The sequence below is a fragment of the Nerophis lumbriciformis genome, linkage group LG19 (genome assembly GCF_033978685.3).
Source record: "Nerophis lumbriciformis linkage group LG19, RoL_Nlum_v2.1, whole genome shotgun sequence".
Classification (NCBI taxonomy): Eukaryota; Metazoa; Chordata; class Actinopteri; order Syngnathiformes; family Syngnathidae; genus Nerophis; species Nerophis lumbriciformis.
The window spans coordinates 16,726,660-16,746,624 of NC_084566.2; the positions used below are offsets into that span (position 1 = coordinate 16,726,660).

The 19,965-nt window shown below is 40.9% G+C and overlaps 1 protein-coding gene across 1 annotated transcript in view; it reads right to left on the reverse strand.

The window, feature by feature from the left end:
- The window catches only part of LOC133618782 (5'-AMP-activated protein kinase subunit gamma-2-like), a 70,226-nt gene that overhangs the window by 45,882 nt on the left and 4,379 nt on the right, over positions 1-19,965 (reverse strand). Inside the window, exons 2-3 of the mRNA XM_061979488.1 lie at positions 17,177-17,239; positions 10,319-10,568 (exon numbers count right to left, since the gene is read on the reverse strand). Coding sequence (XP_061835472.1) covers positions 10,319-10,568; positions 17,177-17,239 — 313 coding nt within the window. The remainder of the gene's footprint in view (positions 1-10,318; positions 10,569-17,176; positions 17,240-19,965) is intronic.

Below are 19,965 nucleotides of genomic sequence, written 5' to 3' on the forward strand. Positions count from 1 at the left end.
GTATTTTTCGGACTATAAGGCTCACTTAAAATCCTTTCATTTTCTCAAAAATTGTTAGTGTGCCTTATAACCCGGTACGCCTAATGTATGGCATAATTCTGGATGTGCTTACCGACCTCGAAGCTATTTTATTTGGTACATGATGTAATGATAAGTGTGACCAGTAGATGGCAGTCACATATAAGAGATACATGTAGACTGTAAGATGACGCCAGTAAACAACACCAAAACTTTAAATGATCCATTGAGGAATATAGAACATTACACACGGCGCTCAAAAATCTGTCAAAATGTTTTTTGGACGACTTCGGTAAGCTATGAAGCCGCACCGCTTGATGGATTGTCGGCGCACTAAACCTACAAGTATTATTATGGTGTGTGTATAAGGATCGCAAAATGGCACCCATTAGCAGACATATTACCTGGGGTTTTGTTTTGCAATATTATGCAAAACCACATTTTCTTACCTTCTGGTACCTGCTGATGTGTATTTGGGATCTGCATAAGTCCTGAAAATGGGCGCACTTCCGCTATTGTAGTCCGTGCCGACATGTAGTTAATAAGCTTCTTTTTCTCTACCTTCTTATGTGGTATTCATCTTCTGCTGTTGCCATTTCTAATATAAAGTAGCGTAAAGATCTTACTTATATCTGTCAGACTAGCTTTCAAAGCGCTAAAAACTGTAGTGGGTTTACATAATTCACCCAAGGAACTTTAGTTATTAGAGGGTTCCGGTCGGACGGTTTTTCACGGGACACATTTCCGGCGTTGATGTTGCTTTATTGAGCCACGGATGAGAAGATCCATCCATTCATCCATTTTGCTGCTCCGTTATTGATTTAACTGAAGTCTGAGTGTCATTAAAACATTTAGCTCCATCTTTTGACACGTCTTCCACTCCCGTCCTTGCACGCTACACCGCTACAACAAAAATTACGGGGAGAAGACGCTGTCGAAGGTGAGCCACGCAAATAAGACCGCCCACAAACGGCGCATCCTGAAGAGACACTCAGAAAGCTACTTGAAGATGATCTGTAAAACACAACCTTTGCAACTTTTCACTAAAAAAACACCATTACATGTTATGTAGACCACAAGACAGTGTTTTAAATTTAGAAAAAAATCATAACATGACCCTTTAATGCGCCTTATAATCCGGTGCGCCTTTTGTATGAAAAACACCCTGAATAGACCCGCTCATCGGCAGTGCGCCTTTTAATCCGGTGCGCCCTATGGTCCGAAAAATACGGTAATCCACAAGCAAGCACTGCTTATTAATTAATAATGGGATTTCTTCAACATTTTAAAATAAAATTAAGCCTTATTTGTCAAAATATATATTTTTTTCTGCTGCAGGACAATAACAAACAAGTCGTATGAGGACACCTCCATGTACTTCTTCCCTCCATGTCAGTAAAGACAGCAGAACAATCAAATGTGTGGCTGCTGGGACAGTCAGCTGTCAGGACCGCTTTTAGGGGAGAGGGCTGACCTTTAGAAGGGGGGATAACCCATGTCCAGTCAGCTGATCAGAAGACTTCCACTAGCATTGCCGCCCCTTTTAACAGATGACATTAGCGATAACGTTACGGCTCACAAGCAATGTCACACCAGCCTCTCAGATACCCTTACGTGACCTCTTAATTGTTCAGTTACCAAAATGCATCCAGGTGTATCACGCTGACCTTTAAAGGACTGTGGATTTTGCAAGGCTCCAAAAAATGCCATGTTCCTTCTATTTACTGACAACATACGGCACACTATAGCAACAGAGAGGACAGAGAAAGGAGGGAGGGGGACTCAGCATGGTTGTACGAGGTAGCAAGCACAGCCTGGTCACTTCCTGATAAGGCCATGGAAACATTTAACGGTCGACTTCAGCAGGCAGCGAGCGCCTTAAAAAGCTCCAGGAGATCATCTTCGGTCATACTTAGAAAATAAATGAGATGGATAAGACTTCCACAAAAGGTGCTGTTAGAATTATGCAGTAATATTATGTGATGCAAAAGGCTTTAAAATAATGTCAACACAAGCCATGGAGAAGATTGAGCTTTGAGCACACCCAAGTGGTGACAGTACGGTAATGATGGCCAACAAGGCTGTAATGCACACAAAAAACACCTCATTAGTGAGTGGGGATGCAACTATTATAATATTCATTGTTTTTCACGATTATCATGATTATTATGCAAAAATAAATTTGTAAAATCACTTAAGAGATTTTGATGTTATTACTGCTGGAAGTAACAGTAATCAAATAACATAACAACAGTACAAAATAATACTTATAAACAAAAAGTATTATTAATAATAAATACATAAATTAATAACATACTTATTCACATACATAACTTATTAATAATATAAGACTTATGATTAACTTTACTGATCCCCCAAGGGAAATGTTACTTATGTGAGTATAAAATCAAGTGTTTTTGTCATCAACTTGTCATCTGTGTCACTTTATTCATTTTAATAATCTATTTGGTGCTTAATAATAACTGGATGCCATGGTATAGTGCTGTTAGTTTACAAGCTTGTGGTGTTATGTTAATGTTTCACACTTATTATGGGCCTGCTCTGCTGCAATGCAAGCAGCCCATATTATTATTGCTCATACTTCTAACTTCATTATTATTATTATTATTATTATAGTTCTGCACCTTTCTCTTACGTCTAATACGAGACGAATCGGCCATCGAACCCCCACATATGCTGTACCTTGTTACACTGTTAGCATGCTAACATTATAGTGTTAACTTTTTTAGCTAATTTTACACTGTTTACTAATTCCCCAGCCATACACTTTAGAGTCATATAACCTGGTATGTGACACAAGCTAACTGTTAGCATGGTAACGTTAGCTTGCTAACATGCAAAAATAAGCTTGCTAACTTTTTGAGCTGGTTTTGCAACCGTTTACCTCAGAGTCATAACTTGGTATGTGACACTAGTTAACTCTTAGTATGCTAGCAAGCTAACTTAAGCATGCTAACTTTGTCATCTAATTTTACACTTTTTTTTCTATTTCCGCAGCCATACACCTTAGAGTCATAACTTGGTATATGAAACTGAAACTGACTGTTATCATGCTATCGTTAGCACACATGCTAAGTGTTAGCATTTTTATATAAACATGATACTGTTTTAGGCTAGCTCTGTAGCTCTTTTTGTACAGTTACACCTAAAACTCACGGATTCAGACACTCGGCACCAGCTTAAAAGCACGGCGGCTTCCAGCGACCCTCGGCCAGAGATCCAGGGCACAGATAGCAGGCCCATCCAAATTTCCGCGGGAATTTTCTAGTATTCAACAAAGACAGGAAGAAACAGTCTCTAATATAAAATGGTCACTGAATGAAGCCATGGCAGGAGTACCTGTTGCTGTTTGTTTACACTGAACTGACTCAACGCTAAGTTACTGATTGTGCCACCTTTACAGTTAACTCAGTTCTTCGTGATGTAACTTGCCACTAACATAATTTATCTCAATTACAATTCCTTAGCTTTACTTAGGCGTACAAACTTGGCACCATATTGGACGTATTAGCCGCAGCTTCCTTTAGGCAGGTTTTGCAAATAGAGTTCAAGAGTTCATAAAGGCATTCTTGGATGAGTTGGTGTGACAATGCATTCAAAACAACTCTAGACGGCGGGTGACCTAGGACCTTACAAATGTTCTACCGGACCTTACAAATGTTCTACTAGATGAACAAACATTCCATTCAACATATTGTAGTACAAATCTGACAAAAGTGAATACACCCCTCACATTTTTTTAATTACAAGGATAACAATACAGAAAGTAAATTTGGATATGCGACTTACAGTTGACTCAGCCATAACAGTGTTAAATCTTGTCAAACCTGGTTACAGCATCCTGGTCTGGGGGTTTTATTGATAAGATCACTGTTGTGAGATAGAAGTGTCCTAATACTTGGGTGTGGCTATCATGGCTAGAATCCTGCGGTGAATATGTTTTAGCCTGGTTGTCGTCACTATCAACTCTAAAGGGTCTGGCCCCACTGGAGTGATTCCGTCATCCCCTGCCAAAGTGGCCCACTGCAAGCTAACAGGGGAGGCAAGTATGTGTGCCTATGTGAGCCAAAAACACATGACTCATCTTTTCTTGTCTGAGAGCGTTTCCAGGACTGTTTCCATGTTATGTAATAATAATCAACCGACCCCGTGCATGGAGACACGGGCTCTGGCAAACGCGCCTGTTAGCATGGTTAGTAGTCAACTCGTCATGAAGCAACGCCTTGTTTGACCAGTCTCATACCACATTAGATCATTCCTGTGTTTCATAGCAATAATGAACTTGGCAATGTGTCTATCAGTGTAAATGCCAAATGTGCACCTCATAATCCAAAAATGTTGGCTTGGACTAAGAGATCCTACTGTAAACAAAGACAAATATTTATTTTTCTAAAAGGAACGTTGCTGGCAGATAGAGGACAAGCGACCACTAGCCTGGCGCACCCTGTTCAACAAATCAAAGGATTGAATGTTTTATTGTGAAGGAAAAGCAGCCTTCACTTCCTTGATTACATATTGCCGCTAGTTAGCCACCGCCTGGCTAGCTACTACATTTATAGGTCACTTGTTATCTGAAAGCCGAGTGTGGCCCGGGGGACATTTATGGCCTCTTTGTGTGGACCATGTCTCGGCGTACGAATGCTTCATCCATTCATTTACTCTTTTTGCATGCTGCTTAAAGCAATCCTGAGCTGCCATTTTGAAGAGGCGGGCCACCTACATTACATCCTACTTTACATACATACACATATACATATATATGTGTACATATTTATGTATACACACACATACATAGTACATATGTATACACACACATACATAGTATATATGTATACACACACATACATAGTATATATGTATACACACACATACATGGTATTTATGTATACACACACATACATGGTATTTATGTATACACACACATACATGGTATATATGTATGCACACACATACATGGTATATATGTATGCACACACATACATGGTATATATGTATGCACACACATACATGTATATATGTATACACACACATACATAGTATATATGTATACACACACATACATGTATATATGTATACACACACATACATAGTATATATGTATACACACACATACATGTATATATGTATACACACACATACATAGTATATATGTATACACACACATACATAGTATATATGTATACACACACATACATAGTATATATGTATACACACACATACATAGTATATATGTATACACACACATACATGTATATATGTATACACACACATACATGTATATATGTATACACACACATACATGTATATATGTATACACACTAGAGATGCGCGGTTTGCGGGCACAACCGCGGAGTCCGCGGATTATCCGCGGATCGGGCGGATGAAATTAAAAAAAATTAGATTTTATCCGCGGGTCGGGTTGGGCGGTTGAAAAAAATAAAAAATAGATTTTAAATAGATTCAGGCGAGTGGCAGTTAAACCAATTGGTAAATATATATACATAGTTAAATGTTGTTACCCACATACGAAAAACGAGCAGGCACCTGCAGCATATGCCACAACAGAAAAAAAAAAGAAAAAAAGAGATGAACACTTTTACGGAGCGGAGAAGGGACGCCTCGCCGGGGTCCGGGACCGAGGCCCCTTCCCCCGAGAGGGCCCCACCGGGAGCCGTAGCTGAGGCGATCCGCGAGAAGGGCCCGACGCACGTCCAGGGTCACCACCGCGCCCACCGCATCGACACCCCGCCTCGTCCGCCTTCGCCGCGGCCGGCGTCACGCGCAGCAGGTAAGCAGCTTACCTGCCCGCCACCCCCGTGGCCGGGGGCTCGTAACAGGGGTCACTCCGCGCGCTCCGCCCGCGCAGCTTACCTGCCCGCCACCCCTGTTGCCGGGGGCGCGTAACAGGGGTCACTCCGCGCGCAGTGCGCTCACGAAAGGGGTGGGGCTCACCCTGGTTGATATAGACAGCGGCTAGGACGGTGGCCATGGAAGTTGGAACCCGCTAAGGAGTGTGTAACAACCCACCTGCCGAATCAACTAGCCCTGAAAATGGATGGCGCTGGAGCGTCGGGCCCATATACCCGGCCGTCGCCGGCAGCGAGACGCGCTTGGAGGTGCGCTCAGTGCGGCTCCCATATGATTGCGCACTGGTGTGCGTCTGGGTCGTGACAGCGTGGCACGCGAATGTCTGTGCTGCATTGGATCAGTCTCCTTTCTTTAACAGGCAAAAGCTTTATAAACTCACTAATGCCTTGCATCGTCTATATTAGATATATAACAACGGGCGGGTGCGGGCGGGTGCGGGCGGATGCGGTTCTGATCAAATGTTAGATCGGGTGGATTGCGGATGGTTGACGACTTTCTGATGCGGTTGCGGATGAAATAATTGCCTATCCGCGCATCTCTAATACACACACATACATAGTATATATGTATACACACACATACATAGTATATATGTATACACACACACATACATAGTATATATGTATACACACACATACATGTATATGTATACACATATGTATACACTGGCGTTGCAAGCAATGAGAGGCGACGGGCTGGTGTGGCAATTCTTGTTGCCCCCCAGGTCAAAGCCTGCACGTTGGACTTTAACCCAGTAGACGAGAGGGTAGTTTCCCTCCGCCTTCGGGTGGGGGGACGGGTCCTGACTGTTCAGAGCTCAGAGTAGTGAAGTGAAGTGAATTATATTTATATAGCGCTTTTCTCTAGTGACTCAAAGCGCTTTACATAGTGAAACCCAATATCTAAGTTACATTCAAACCAGTGTGGGTGGCACTGGGAGCAGGTGGGTAAAGTGTCTTGCCCAAGGACACAACGGCAGTAACTAGGATCGCGGAAGCGGGGATGGAACCTGGAACCCTCAAATTGCTGGCACAGCCGCTCTACCAACCGAGCTATACCGTCCCAGAGTACCCGCTCTTTTTGGATTCCTTTGGAGTACTGGAGAGTGCTCCCCCGGGTGATTCCCTTGTTCTACTGGGGGACTTCAACGCTCATATTGGCAACGACAGTGAAACCTGGAGAGGCGTGATTGGGAAGAATGGCCGCCCGGATCTGAACCCAAGTGGTGCTTTGTTATTGGACTTTTGTGCTCGTCACGGATTGTCCATAACAAACACAATGTTCAAACATAAGGGTGTCCATATGTGCACTTGGCACCAGGACACCCTCGGCCGCAGTTCCATGATTGACTTTGTAGTTGTGTCATCGGATTTGCGGCCTCATGTTTTGGACACTCGGGTGAAGGGAGGGGCAGAGCTTTCTACCGATCACCACCTGGCTCATAGGACTCCAGAGGCAGCGGACAGGTACCGACAGGCCAAGCGAAGTGCGGCTTCAGCGGTCGCGGAGGCAAAAACTCAGACATGGGAGGAGTTTGGGGAAGCCATGGAAAACGACATCCGGACGGCTCCGAAGCGATTCTGGTCCACCATCCGCCACCTCAGGGGGAGAAGCAGTGCACTGTCAACACCGTGTATGGTGACCATGGTGTGCTGCTGACCTCTACTGCGGCTGTTGTGAATCGGTGGAGGGAATACTTCGAAGACCTTCTCAATCCCACCAACACATTTTCCTATGAGGAAGCAGTGCCTGGGGAATCTGTGGTGGGCTCTCCTATTTCTGGGGCTGAGGTTGCCGAGGTAGTTAAAAAGCTCCTCGTGGCAGGGCCCCGGGGGTGGATGAGATCCCCCGGAGTTTCTTAAGGCTCTGGATGCTGTGGTGTTGTCTTGGTTGACAAGACTCTGCAACATCGCGTGAACATCGGGGGCGGTACCTCTGGATTGGCAGACCGGGGTGGTGGTTCCTCTCTTTAAGAAGGGGAACCAAAGGGTGTGTTCCAACTATCGTGGGATCACACTCCTCAGCCTTCCTGGTAAGGTCTATTCAGGTGTACTGGAGAGGAGGCTACGCCGGATTGTCAAACCTCGGATCCAGGAGGAACAGTGTGGTTTTCGTTCTGGTCGTGGAACGGTAGACCAGCTCTATACTCTCGGCAGGGTCGTTGAGGGTGCAGGGGAGTTTGCCCAACCAGTCTACATGTGCTTTGTGGACTTGGAGAACGCATTCGACCGTGTCCCCCGGGAAGTCCTGTGGGGAGTGCTCAGAGAGTATGAGGTATCTGACTGTCTGATTGTGGCGGTCCGCTCCCTGTGTGATCAGTGTCAGAGCTTGGTCCGCATTGCCGGCAGTAAGTCGGACCAGTTTCCAGTGAGGGTTGGACTCCGCCAAGGCTGCCCTTTGTCACCGATTCTGTTCATAACTTTAATGGACAGAATTTCTAGGCGCAGTAAGAAGGGTTGAGGGGATCCGGTTTGGTAGCTGCAGGATTAGGTCTCTGCTTTTTGCAGATGATGTGGTCCTGATGGCTTCAACTGGCCAGGATCTTCAGCTCTCACTGGATCGGTTCGCAGCCGAGTGTGAAGCGACTGGGATGAGAATCAGCACCTCCAAGTCCGAGTCCATGGTTCTCGCCCGGGAAAGGGTGGAGTGCCATCTCCAAGTTGGGGAGGAGATCTTGCCCCAAGTGGAGAAGTTCAAGTACCGAGGAGTCTTGCTCACGAGTGGGGGAAGAGTGGATCGTGAGATCGACAGGCAGATCGGTGAGGCGTCTTCAGTAATGCGGACGCTGTATCGATCCGTTGTGGTGAAGAAGGAGCTGAGCCGGAAGGCTAAGCTCTCAATTTACCGGTCGATCTACGTTCCCATCCTCACCTATGGTCATGAGCTTTGGGTTATGACTGAAAGGACAAGATCACGGGTACAAGCGCCCGAAATGAGTTTCCTCCGCCGGGGAACTCCCTTAAAGATAGGGTGTGAAGCTCTGTTATCCGGGAGGAACTCAAGAGTAAAGCCGCTGCTCCTCCACATCGAGAGGAGCCAGATGAGGTGGTCCGGGCATCTGCTCAGGATGCCACCCGAACGCCTCCCTAGTGAGTTGTGTTTGGGGCACGTCCGACCGGTAGGAGGCCAAGGGGAAGACCCAGGACACGTTGGGAAGACTCAGGACACGTTGGGAAGACTATGTCTCCCGGCTGGCCTGGGAACACCTCGGGATCCCCCGTGAGGAGCTGGACTAAGTGGCTGGGGAGAGGGAAGTCTGGGCTTCTCTGCTTAGGCTGCTGCCCCCGCGACCCGACCTCGGATAAGCGGAAGAAAATGGATGGATGGATATATATATATACATATATATACACGTGTATATATATATATACACACACACATACATATATACATATGTATATATATATATAACAGTAAACGAACCAGGAGATTGATAACCCGTTTTCTATAGCTTGTCCCTCATAATTTTGACAAACAAAATAGAATGACAAATGACACAATATGTTACTGTATACGTCAGCATCCAATTAGGAGCCGTTGTTTGCTTACTTCCAAGTTGTCCGGTGTGTTAACTATTTTATTTAATGCCAAAATTGTTCTTTGATAGCAGTAAGAAATACATGTTAAATATATCATACGATTTTTTGTTAAAATAAAGCCAATAATGACATTTTGTTTGTGGTCCCTTTTTTTGTGAAAAGTTACGAATTACATTTTGGTACGGGTACCAAAATATTGCTATCGGGACAACCCTTTTCCACTGTAGCACGGAAAATTTCTTCCTCTGTAACCGTGAAAAAGTCCCGATTTGTTTACAATGAGCTCAGGGGAAGTTTACGACACAAGTAGGAGAAAAGGAGCGCTTGATAAAATCACCTAGAGCATCATACAAGAAATCTTGTTTCATTGGAGCATTCTTTTTTTTCTAATTACTTAGCGTAGCAAATTTCCAATGTGATTAGATTTATCGGTAAGACTTCATAATTACTTACATAAACACGATAATTATCTGTCTGATATTCATCATGCACCCTTACTAATTACAAAGCTTGGATGCAGGTGTTTTTTTCTTTTAAAAACATGTTTTATTTTTTTATTTAAGTATTTTACCGGCCTTGAAAATGAAATATATCAAAATGGCCACCACATCATTTGATTTTTCAATATGCGACCCTCAGTGGAAAAAGTTTGGGCATCCCTGTTTTAAGGTTTTACAATACATAGGCAATATACTTCTTTTTACACTTTCACAATTTTGTAAAACATTAATAATGGTTTCCTGATGGTGAATAATTTGCTTGGAAAGCGTCACAGAAACAACTGTGTTTACCTTACTGTGTGTAATTGAAATACTGATAGTAAATGCTCATAGAGGGGGTTAAATATTGCAAAAGTATAAATGTTTCCTTACCTCTGCGGGCTCTGGTAAATATTTTGATGCTTGCAGGGCTGGTGTTGGATGAGGAGCGGAAGATGCCACTGAAGCTGAGGCGGCGGGGGGATTTGGGTGGGGATTCCTGATAACAAGGATACGGGAAGATGGTTTTGGGTGAACCCGAGGTGGACTTGGACTGCACTGGCGCCGACTGCGGACATGGCAGCGCGCTCCTCATAGCAGGCTCTCCCCTGGCAGGGCTCGCAGAACGTGTGCAACGCTCTCCCTGTGAGACGATGGAGGAAGGATGCAGTTTTATTTTACTGCACTAGAAGGTTCATGTTGATGAAAAAAAGAGATGCATGGCGTAACACCAGAAGAGGATTGCACTCTCAATGAAACTTCTCCTTTTTGTGTCTGACATGCAATGTGAGCTAAAATAATCAGCAGTGGTTCCCATACGCTCATATTATGATTGTCTAGGATATATGTGCTGTTGATGTTCCACAAAACATTGACTACATTATTAATATTAGCCAGCTGGTTCCACAGCAACAGGCAGCCACACTGGCCTAGTAACTGTACAGTTAACGATCAATATTCAATTCCACCGAGTTTGGTGACTATATGCTTGTAATTAGATATGTATTTGCCGTTTTGAGTCAATATTTTTTTGGTTAAAATCTTTTTGATTTTTTTATTTGCGCAAGTTAAAATTAACGCGCTGCTAATTTTTGTTATCCTGTCAATGGGATTGTCCATTGTATGTTAGCATTAAGCAAGCGGCATAAGAGAAAACCTTTATATGAATGGTTGCACAATATGATTTGCCTGAGTGACTGGACAGGACAAAACAAATAAATAAATAATATAAATAAAATAAACCAGGGGTGTACAAAGTGCAGCATGTGTTACATAGTAGAAATAAAATTATCAGCAACAATTGAAAAATACAGCAAAACAATATGATGTAACAAGAAAAGGAAATGTCAATACTAATAACAAATTTGTCTTTAAATTTATTTTTTTTAGCTTGAAAAAAAATACATGTGCCAGAGCCCATTATGCATATTATACGATGACATAATTTTGACACCTTCCTGACCACGTCCACGCCACACCCCTGGCCAGGCCCCCGCCACCACAAATGGATTGCGGGCCTGTGGAAAACACTGCGAGTTGAAGTATCATTATGCCCGTATGCTGTTAAATTCCACACAACTGTCATTAAAGTTGATGTGTGTGTTTGTCACTTAGACGTGTGAGGTAACGACCAGAAAGTCATTAGCCAAGCGCACATGAATCATTTTGTCACTTTTCTAACAACATTGTCCATTTTGGAGTGTAAAAAAGGAGGTTATATATTTGTTGTACATTTAAAAATATATATATTTTGCATATACTTAGGTTTTGTTGTTGTTGATTTGATCAATAAAATGTGGTCCACGACATTAAAAAAAAAAAAGTTTGTAAAGCAGGCACCTACAGGACAGGTGTTTATTTTTTCCATTTGCAATTGTTTAAATTTACAACCCTGGCTACACTTTTTTTTTTTCAACTGATGGCGTGACATGAGGAGGCAAAGGTAAAACAACATGTACAGGATACCGTATTTCCTCAAATTGTGGCCCCTACTCAACAGCCTCACACTGGACCTGACAATCAATTCATCCCTGATTGAAATAAACAGTGACAGCATCTTTGAATAAGTCTTTCTGTGGTATTACATGCCGACTGAATGACAAATGCTGCGCTGATATCAAAGCAAAGCAGACGCACAGATAAGCCTCCTCTCTGCACCACAACAGCAAATCTTTTAACCATTTGTGTGGCCTTGACTAGTGTAGACATTTCAATGATGGCATGTCTCAATTGTATGGAGGTTAATTTGTGTCTCTATTACGAAAGCTTTTTTTTTTTTAACTCTGTATTTATGTAACTGAATTTTTTGCATTTGAATTTTGTGAACGGACTTTTCTTTTTCACATCAAATTATGCTGAAAATTCCATTGAAAGAAAATCTGTGTTTTAAAATTCAGTGTAAAAAAATTCAGGGTTGAAAAATTAGCTGCTTCAAAAAGCAGGACTCACTGCCGGTAAAATAAGGCTGAACAATCGATCCTGTCTCCGAACCAGCCGATGAGGTGTCAAGTTTGAAGTCACGTGACACGGGTCTTGCAAAACAGCATTTAAAAAAGCAGGTAACTGTGCTACCTGGGCATAATACAACATAATTACCATTTCAACGCGGCCCGCCGGATGTTTTCAAACTTTGAAAATGATTCCAATGGTTTACAATCTGCACTTTTGAGTGTCGTACGAGTCATGATAGGCAGTTAAACTGACTGCGATACACAATATAGATAATGAATACATTTTTTTAGGGTAAGCTCGTTGTTTACAAGACAAAGTTTGATTATTAATAGATTAACCAAACACTACAGTAACCATAAAAAGCTCTGCTTCATGCAAACGAGGGAAGGGGCAGAGTGGGCGGGGCAGAGACAAGTCTGAGACCTCGATGTAATATCACTGTTCTGCAGAACAGTGATATTATATCCAATAAGTGGATGTTTTTTGTAATTTTACCTTTATTTTTCGCCGTGTTTGTTGCATATTTGTTGCTCTTGCTTGAATATTAAATATGTCGATCAAGGAGGTGGTCTGCAGTAAAGGAGCAACGTTCATATATTCTCAATATTCAGTGTTTTATTGTTCATAGTTAATAGTGCCACATTCTATATTTTATGTACATTCCGATTGTCACATAATTCAGTAAAAAAAAATAAAGTTTAATCTGTTTTTGAGATGGTCTATTTAGTTTTTAACTGAAAAAGACACTCAGAATCTACATGAAAATAAAGTGGGATTTACAATACCGTATTTTTCGGACTATAAGTCGCAGTATTTTTCATAGTTTGGCCGGGGGTGCGACTTATACTCAGGAGCGACTTATGTGTGAAATTATTAGCACATTACCGTAAAATATCAAATAATATTATTTAGCTCATTCACGTAAGAGATTAGACGTATAAGATTTCATCGGATTTAGCGAATAGGAGTGACAGATTGTTTGGTAAACGTATAGCATGTTCTATATGTTATAGTTATTTTAATAACTCTTACCATAATATGTTACGTTAACATACCAGGCACGTTCTCAGTTGGTTATTTATGCCTCATATAGCGTACACTTATTCAGCCTGTTGTTCACTATTCTTTATTCATTTTAAATTGCCTTTCAAATGTCTATTCTTGGTGTTGGGTTTTATCAAATAAATTTCCCCCAAAAATGCGACTTATACTCCAGTGCGACTTATATATGTTTTTTTTTCCTTCTTTACTATGCATTTTCGGCCGGTGCGACTTATACTCCGTAGCGACTTATACTCCGAAAAATACGGTACTCACTATGAACAATAAAACACTGAATATTGAGAATATATGAACGTTGCTCCTCTATTGCAGACCACCTCCTTGATTGGCATCTTTTATAATTGAGCAAGTGCAACAAAAATGCAACATAAATGCAAAGGGTAAAACATCCACATATTTGATATAATATCATTGTTCTGCAGAACTTTGCTGTAGAACTCTGCCTCCGCCTGACACTCGCTGTGCCGTAAACAGGCCCTGCCCACTCTGCCCCACTCTGTTCATGCTTCGTCTGCATGAAGCAGAGTTTTGTATGTCACTCAAAAGTGCAGATTCTAACCATTGGAATCCTATAGTTTGAAAATATCCAGCGGGCCCCATTGAAATGTTAATTATGTTGTATTACCGGTATGTCCAGGTAGAAAATAAACTGTTTTTTTATGCAGTTTTGCAAGACCAGTGTCACGTAACTTCAAACTTGACCCCTCATTGGCTGGTTCTGAGACAGTATCGATTGCTTCAGTCTTAAATTTACCAAAAGTAAGCCTTGCTTTTTGAAGCAGCAAATTTTTCGACACTGAATGTTTTTACACTGAATTTTTCAACTCTGGATTTTTTTTACACTGAATTTTATAACACTGAAACTTTAAAACACTGATTTTTTTAAATGAAATTGTCAGCATAATTTGATGTAAAAACAAACTCCGTTCACAAAATTCAAACGCAAAAAATTCAGGTACCGGTACATAAAATCGGTGTCAAAAAAATATTTTGTGATGAAGGCACAAATTAACCTCCATACAATCGCCTCATCTCGACGAGATGCCTATTATCTGCAGGTGAGTCTCCACCGTTTAAAGAAATACAGTAATAATCACAAGCACACAAGATGTAAACAGATAATGTTTTGTCTAGTCTTCCCACCAGAACACTATTTGCTTAAAGCTGCTCCACAGTCTCCGCTCTCACATTTATTTCCCCTTTTTAAACCAATCATGTGCCAAATCTTAGCCAAAGAAGGCACACACCCTTAGAACTCAGGGCCATTGGGCAAGACTTGCAAGAAATACAAACAGGATATGTTTAAAAAAAATACAGACAGGAGAAACGTGCAAATATTTCAGCGATAAAGCCACCTGCTGATGAATGAGTTCAAGGAGGATTGTCCAGACTGACAACAACTAAGGTAGATAGTAGGAAGTAGGCTGTGTTGTTTTACAATTATCTGTATGTAGGCTTGCTATGCACGCATGGTATTTGGTTACTGTGGGTCTGAAGAAGGCCTCGGGAGAGACAAAGACACAAAAATGCAGACTAGCATGAGATGGAAAATAAAGGAAAAGTCATTTTTATAAAGCAAACAAATGGCTATTAGAGTGGACACTTCTCATGCTAATAAAGACGTAACAATTTTGTGTTGATTCAAAAGTGTCTGTGAAAAATATGTCACCAAAAAAAAAAAGGTACAAAAATGTGTTCTTTGTGAAGGTAACATAGAAGGTAAAAAGTGATAATAGCTAAGAGAGAAAGTGTGATGATGATAATAGGCTGCTGGCTGCAATATGGCTCGAGCAAGAAAATGTCAACAATAGTGAATAAGAGGAGAATGGAATGTTACCTGGTTAATGTGAAGAGATTTGTCACCAAGGCACACACAGAACCCATCCCTCTGCACATTTGCATTCATGTCCGCCAAATGTCATCAAAAATACTGTATGGTTGAATCGAATATTTGTTGTTTGAGTCTACTGTATGAATTTAATTTTACTAGTTTAAAAAGTCGCCTTTGTTTTCTGTTCCACATGGAAGGGTATGTAATTTTACTGTATTTTACTTCTATTTTGATTGATTGATTGAATTATTTATTTAGTCTTACTATACAGCGGTTAACTTATCTTTATGCATGTGTGTTGAAGAAAGTAAAAAATAGGGCCAAACAAAGTATTCCAACTTCAGCTTTCTATTTTTGCAGTGGACTGTGTATATCACATGTTGTCAAAGAAAGGGTCATTTTATGTGAGCCTGGTTTTACTCTACCTTATTATACAGCAGTTCACTTATTTTTCCAATTGTATGTTGTTTACGAATGTGAAAAAAAAAGTAATTCACAATGTTGAGACACTTCTGTCTTTGTAATGAATACGTCAAAGTAGAGCTGCAGCTATTGATTATTTCAGTAATCAAGTAATCTACTGTTTGATTAAGAGAGTAATCGAATAAAACACACTTTATAACCTCAATAATGTATTTTAGGGAAAACAGTTGAAATAAAACAATTTTCTGGTGAACCTTATTACTTCTTATAAATGCACATATCATTGAAAGTGCACTACTATGTATTACTTGTATTAAGAAAAAAGTTTAAAAAAAACATTGCGTAGCCTAAAACCAGGGAATAAATAACCTAACTAAACAAAAATACTATCTAAAAGTATGATAATTAAGTGACAATGTATTAATAAATGTAACATATATATTTTAAAAAGGTATTAATTGAAAGAGCAGTGTTTGATTTTTATAAAAACAACTCGTTAGCATTAAAATACTAACTGTATGTAGATGCTAACATGTCCTTATATGTGTTTGAATAAATCATTTGTTTTTGAATAAATCATTTGTTAATTGTTATACAAGTCGAACATATAAAACAGTGTTAGCTGCCAAAATATACTTTAACAATATTTCTGCTTGTTTGCTTCTCTTCAGTAGCATTGTGGTTAGAGTGTCCGCCCTGAGATCGGTAGGTCGTGAGTTCAAACCCCGGCCGAGTCATACCAAAGACTATATAAATGGGACCCATTACCTTCCTGCATGACACTCAGCATCAAGGGTAGGAATTGGGGGTTACATCACCAAAAAATGATTCCCAGGCGTGGCCACCGCTGCTGCTCACTGCTCCCTTCACCTCCCAGGGGGTGATCAAGGGTGATGGGTCAAATGCAGAGAATAATTTCACCACACCTAGTGTGTGTGACACAATCATTGGTACTTTAAGTATGAAGGGTACTTTCTGGTGTTGTGCTGCAATATCAATGTAGTGCTATTGTGAAATGCCAGCTTCATTTGACAGAGCAAACATTTCACCACAAGGTATGTCTTTTTCCTCTTTAAATGATTACAAAACCTTTGACAGCTTTTATTTTCTTTGGGCCCTTTGCTCTCTTTCTCCCACTTTTTGAGCCATCTCTCTTGGCACACCACTACTGCCACACACACACACAAACGCACACAAGTAAATATACAACAGTTACCACATGTTTATACTTACATGGCAGTCAGATAATGTGACTAAAAAGAGGGCCTGGACACTTAAAATATTTTATGACAGTTTGATAATGAAACAGATTTTACTTTCTATATTTCATATATGGGGAAAATGGTGACCCTTTTTTAACCTTCATAGATAGCCAGTTTCTGTAAAACTTGGCTAACTGTGTAATTTAGCTTCATGCATTTATCACTGACAAATGATCTGGTGATGGAAGTTCAGGAAGGTGTAGAAATGCAAAAAGTCTTTACCGTCTTTGAGCTTTTAGTTGAGCAACTCGTTTCCACTTGGGGAGAAGTAAAAGCTGCAAAGTCCTGCAAAGAAACAGTGAACAATGTTTGAAGAAACCAGCAGGTTTAATAGATACTACTGCTTTTCACTTGAAACAAACAGCTGTAAAGTCATTGCTTCCGTGTACCAACGCACATTCCACATTGTCAAACAGTGCCAAAAGTTGTGCACAACACTAAATTACATAATTAGGGAGCTATTATTAAACACTCATAGGCTCCAGTGCACCTGTGACACTAAGGGGGACAGGTAGTATAAAAGATGGATGGATGCTGTACCATCATACACTTAATAAAAGTATAAACGCAACATCGATACTCTCACTTTTCCTGAACTGAATATCTAAAATGTTTTTATGTTTACAAAAGGCATACCGTATTTTCCGGATTATAAGGCGCACTTAAAATCTTTTTTTCTCTAAACTCGACAGTGCGCCTAATGTACGGAATAATTCTGGTTTTGCTTACCGACCTCGAAGCGATTTTATTTGGTACATGGTGTAATTATACATGTGACCAGTAGATGGCAGTCACACATAAGAGGTATGTGTAGACTGCAATATGATGGCTATATGACTCGAGTCATAGCACCAACATTGTATACGTTCCATTGAAAATATAGAACATAATACATGGCGCTCAAAAATCTATCAAAATGTTTTAGTACGACAGTGGTAAACTGTGAAGCCGCACCGCTTGATGGATTGTCGGCGCATTAAACATAAGAGTATTATTATGGTGTGTGTGTGTACGGTAAGACATATTAGCTGGTGTTTTGTTTCGTCATATAAATATTAAAATCGAAATAGACCTTTCATCGGCAGTGCGCTTTATAATCTGGTGCGCCCTATGGTCTGGAAAATACTGTATTTCCCTCAACAATTGTTGAGGGAAATAAATCTGTGTTCGTGAGCACTTCTCCTTCGCCGAGATAATCTCAGACAGCATAAATATCGCACAGCTGTGTCTTAAGATGGCCACTATAAAAGGCCACTCCAACATGTGCAGCTTTATCACACAGCACATTGAACTGAATGCTCCGAAAATGGACCCCTCGTAAAAGTGGCTTTTTGTGTCAGTTGAAGTCAGAGGTGGGAATCTTTGCGCACCGCACGATTCGATTACAATTACGATTCGATTAAAATTTGATAATTGATGCATCTTTAATTTATATAGTTGCAAGAAAAAGTATGTGAACTCTTTGAGATTACTTGGATTTCTGCATAAATTGGTCATAAAATGTGTTTTGATCTTCATCGAAGCCACAACAATAGACAAACACAGTCTGCTTAATCTAATACTGCACAAACAATTTAAGTCTTCATATTTTTATTGAACACAACAGTGTAGGGTGGAAAAAGTATGTGAACCCAGAGGCTAATGACTTCTACGAGAGCTGATTGGAGCCAGGACTCAGACAACATGGAGTCTAATCAATGTGACGAGATCATGTGTTGGTTAAAGCTGTCCTGCCCTATAAAAACACACACGTGATAAGTGTGCTGTTCTCAAGAAGAATTGCCTGATGTGAACCATGCCTCGCACCAAAGATCTTACAGAAGGTCTACGATCAAGAATTGTTAACTTGCATAAAGCTTGAAAGTGTCCACGGTAAGACGAACTGTCTACAAATGGAGAAAGTTCAGCGCTGTGGCTACTCCCCCTAGGCGTGGTCCACCTGTAAAGATGACTGTGAGAGCACAGATCAGTGAGGGGATGAAGAATCCTAGAGTGTTAGCTAAAGACTTACAGAAAACTCTGGCACATGCTGACGTTATTGTTGACTAATCTACAATATGTAAAACATTGAACAAGAATGGAGTTCATGGGAGGACACCACAGAGGAAGCCACTGCTGTCCAAAAAGAGCACCTGGATGTTCCATTGCACTACCTAAAAAATATTCTGTGGACAGATGAAACCAAAATTGAGTTGTTCGGAAGGAACACACAACGCTATGTGTGGAGGAAAAAAGGCACAGCACACCAACATTAAAACACTGTGAAATATGGTGAAGGTGGCATCATGGTTTGGGGTTGCTTTACTGCCAGGACGTATTGCTTTCATCGATGGAAAAATTAATTCTGAAGTTTATCAAGACATTTTGAACGAAAAATTAAGACCATATGTCCGCCAACTGAAGCTCAACAGAGGATGTGTAACGCAACAGGCCAACGACCCCAAGCATAGATGTAAATCAACAGAGGAAAATACACCTTCTGTAGTGGCCCAGTTAGAGTCCTGACCTCAACCCGATTGAGATGCTGTGGCATGGCCTCAAGAGAGCGATTCACACCAGACATCCCAAGAATATTGCTGCACTGAAACAGTTTTGTGAAGAATGGGCCAAAATGACTCCTGACCGTTGTGCAGGTCTGATCTGCAACTACAGGAAATGTTTGGTTGAGGTTATTGCTGCCAAAGGAGGGCCAAACAGTTATTAAATCAAAGGGTTCACATACTTTTTCCACCCTGCACTGTGAATGTTTACATGTTGTGTTCAATAAAAAGATTTTTAAAAATGTATTTTTTTGTGCGGTATTAGTTTAAGCAGACTGTGTTTGTCTATTGTTGTGATTTTGATGAAGAGCAGAAGACATTTTATCACCAATTTATGCAGAAGTTTGGACACACCTTCTCATTCAATGGGTTTTCTTTATTTTCATGACAATTTACATTGTAGATTGTCACTGAAGGCATCAAAACTATGAATGAACACATGTGGAGTTATGTACTTAACAAAAAAGGTTG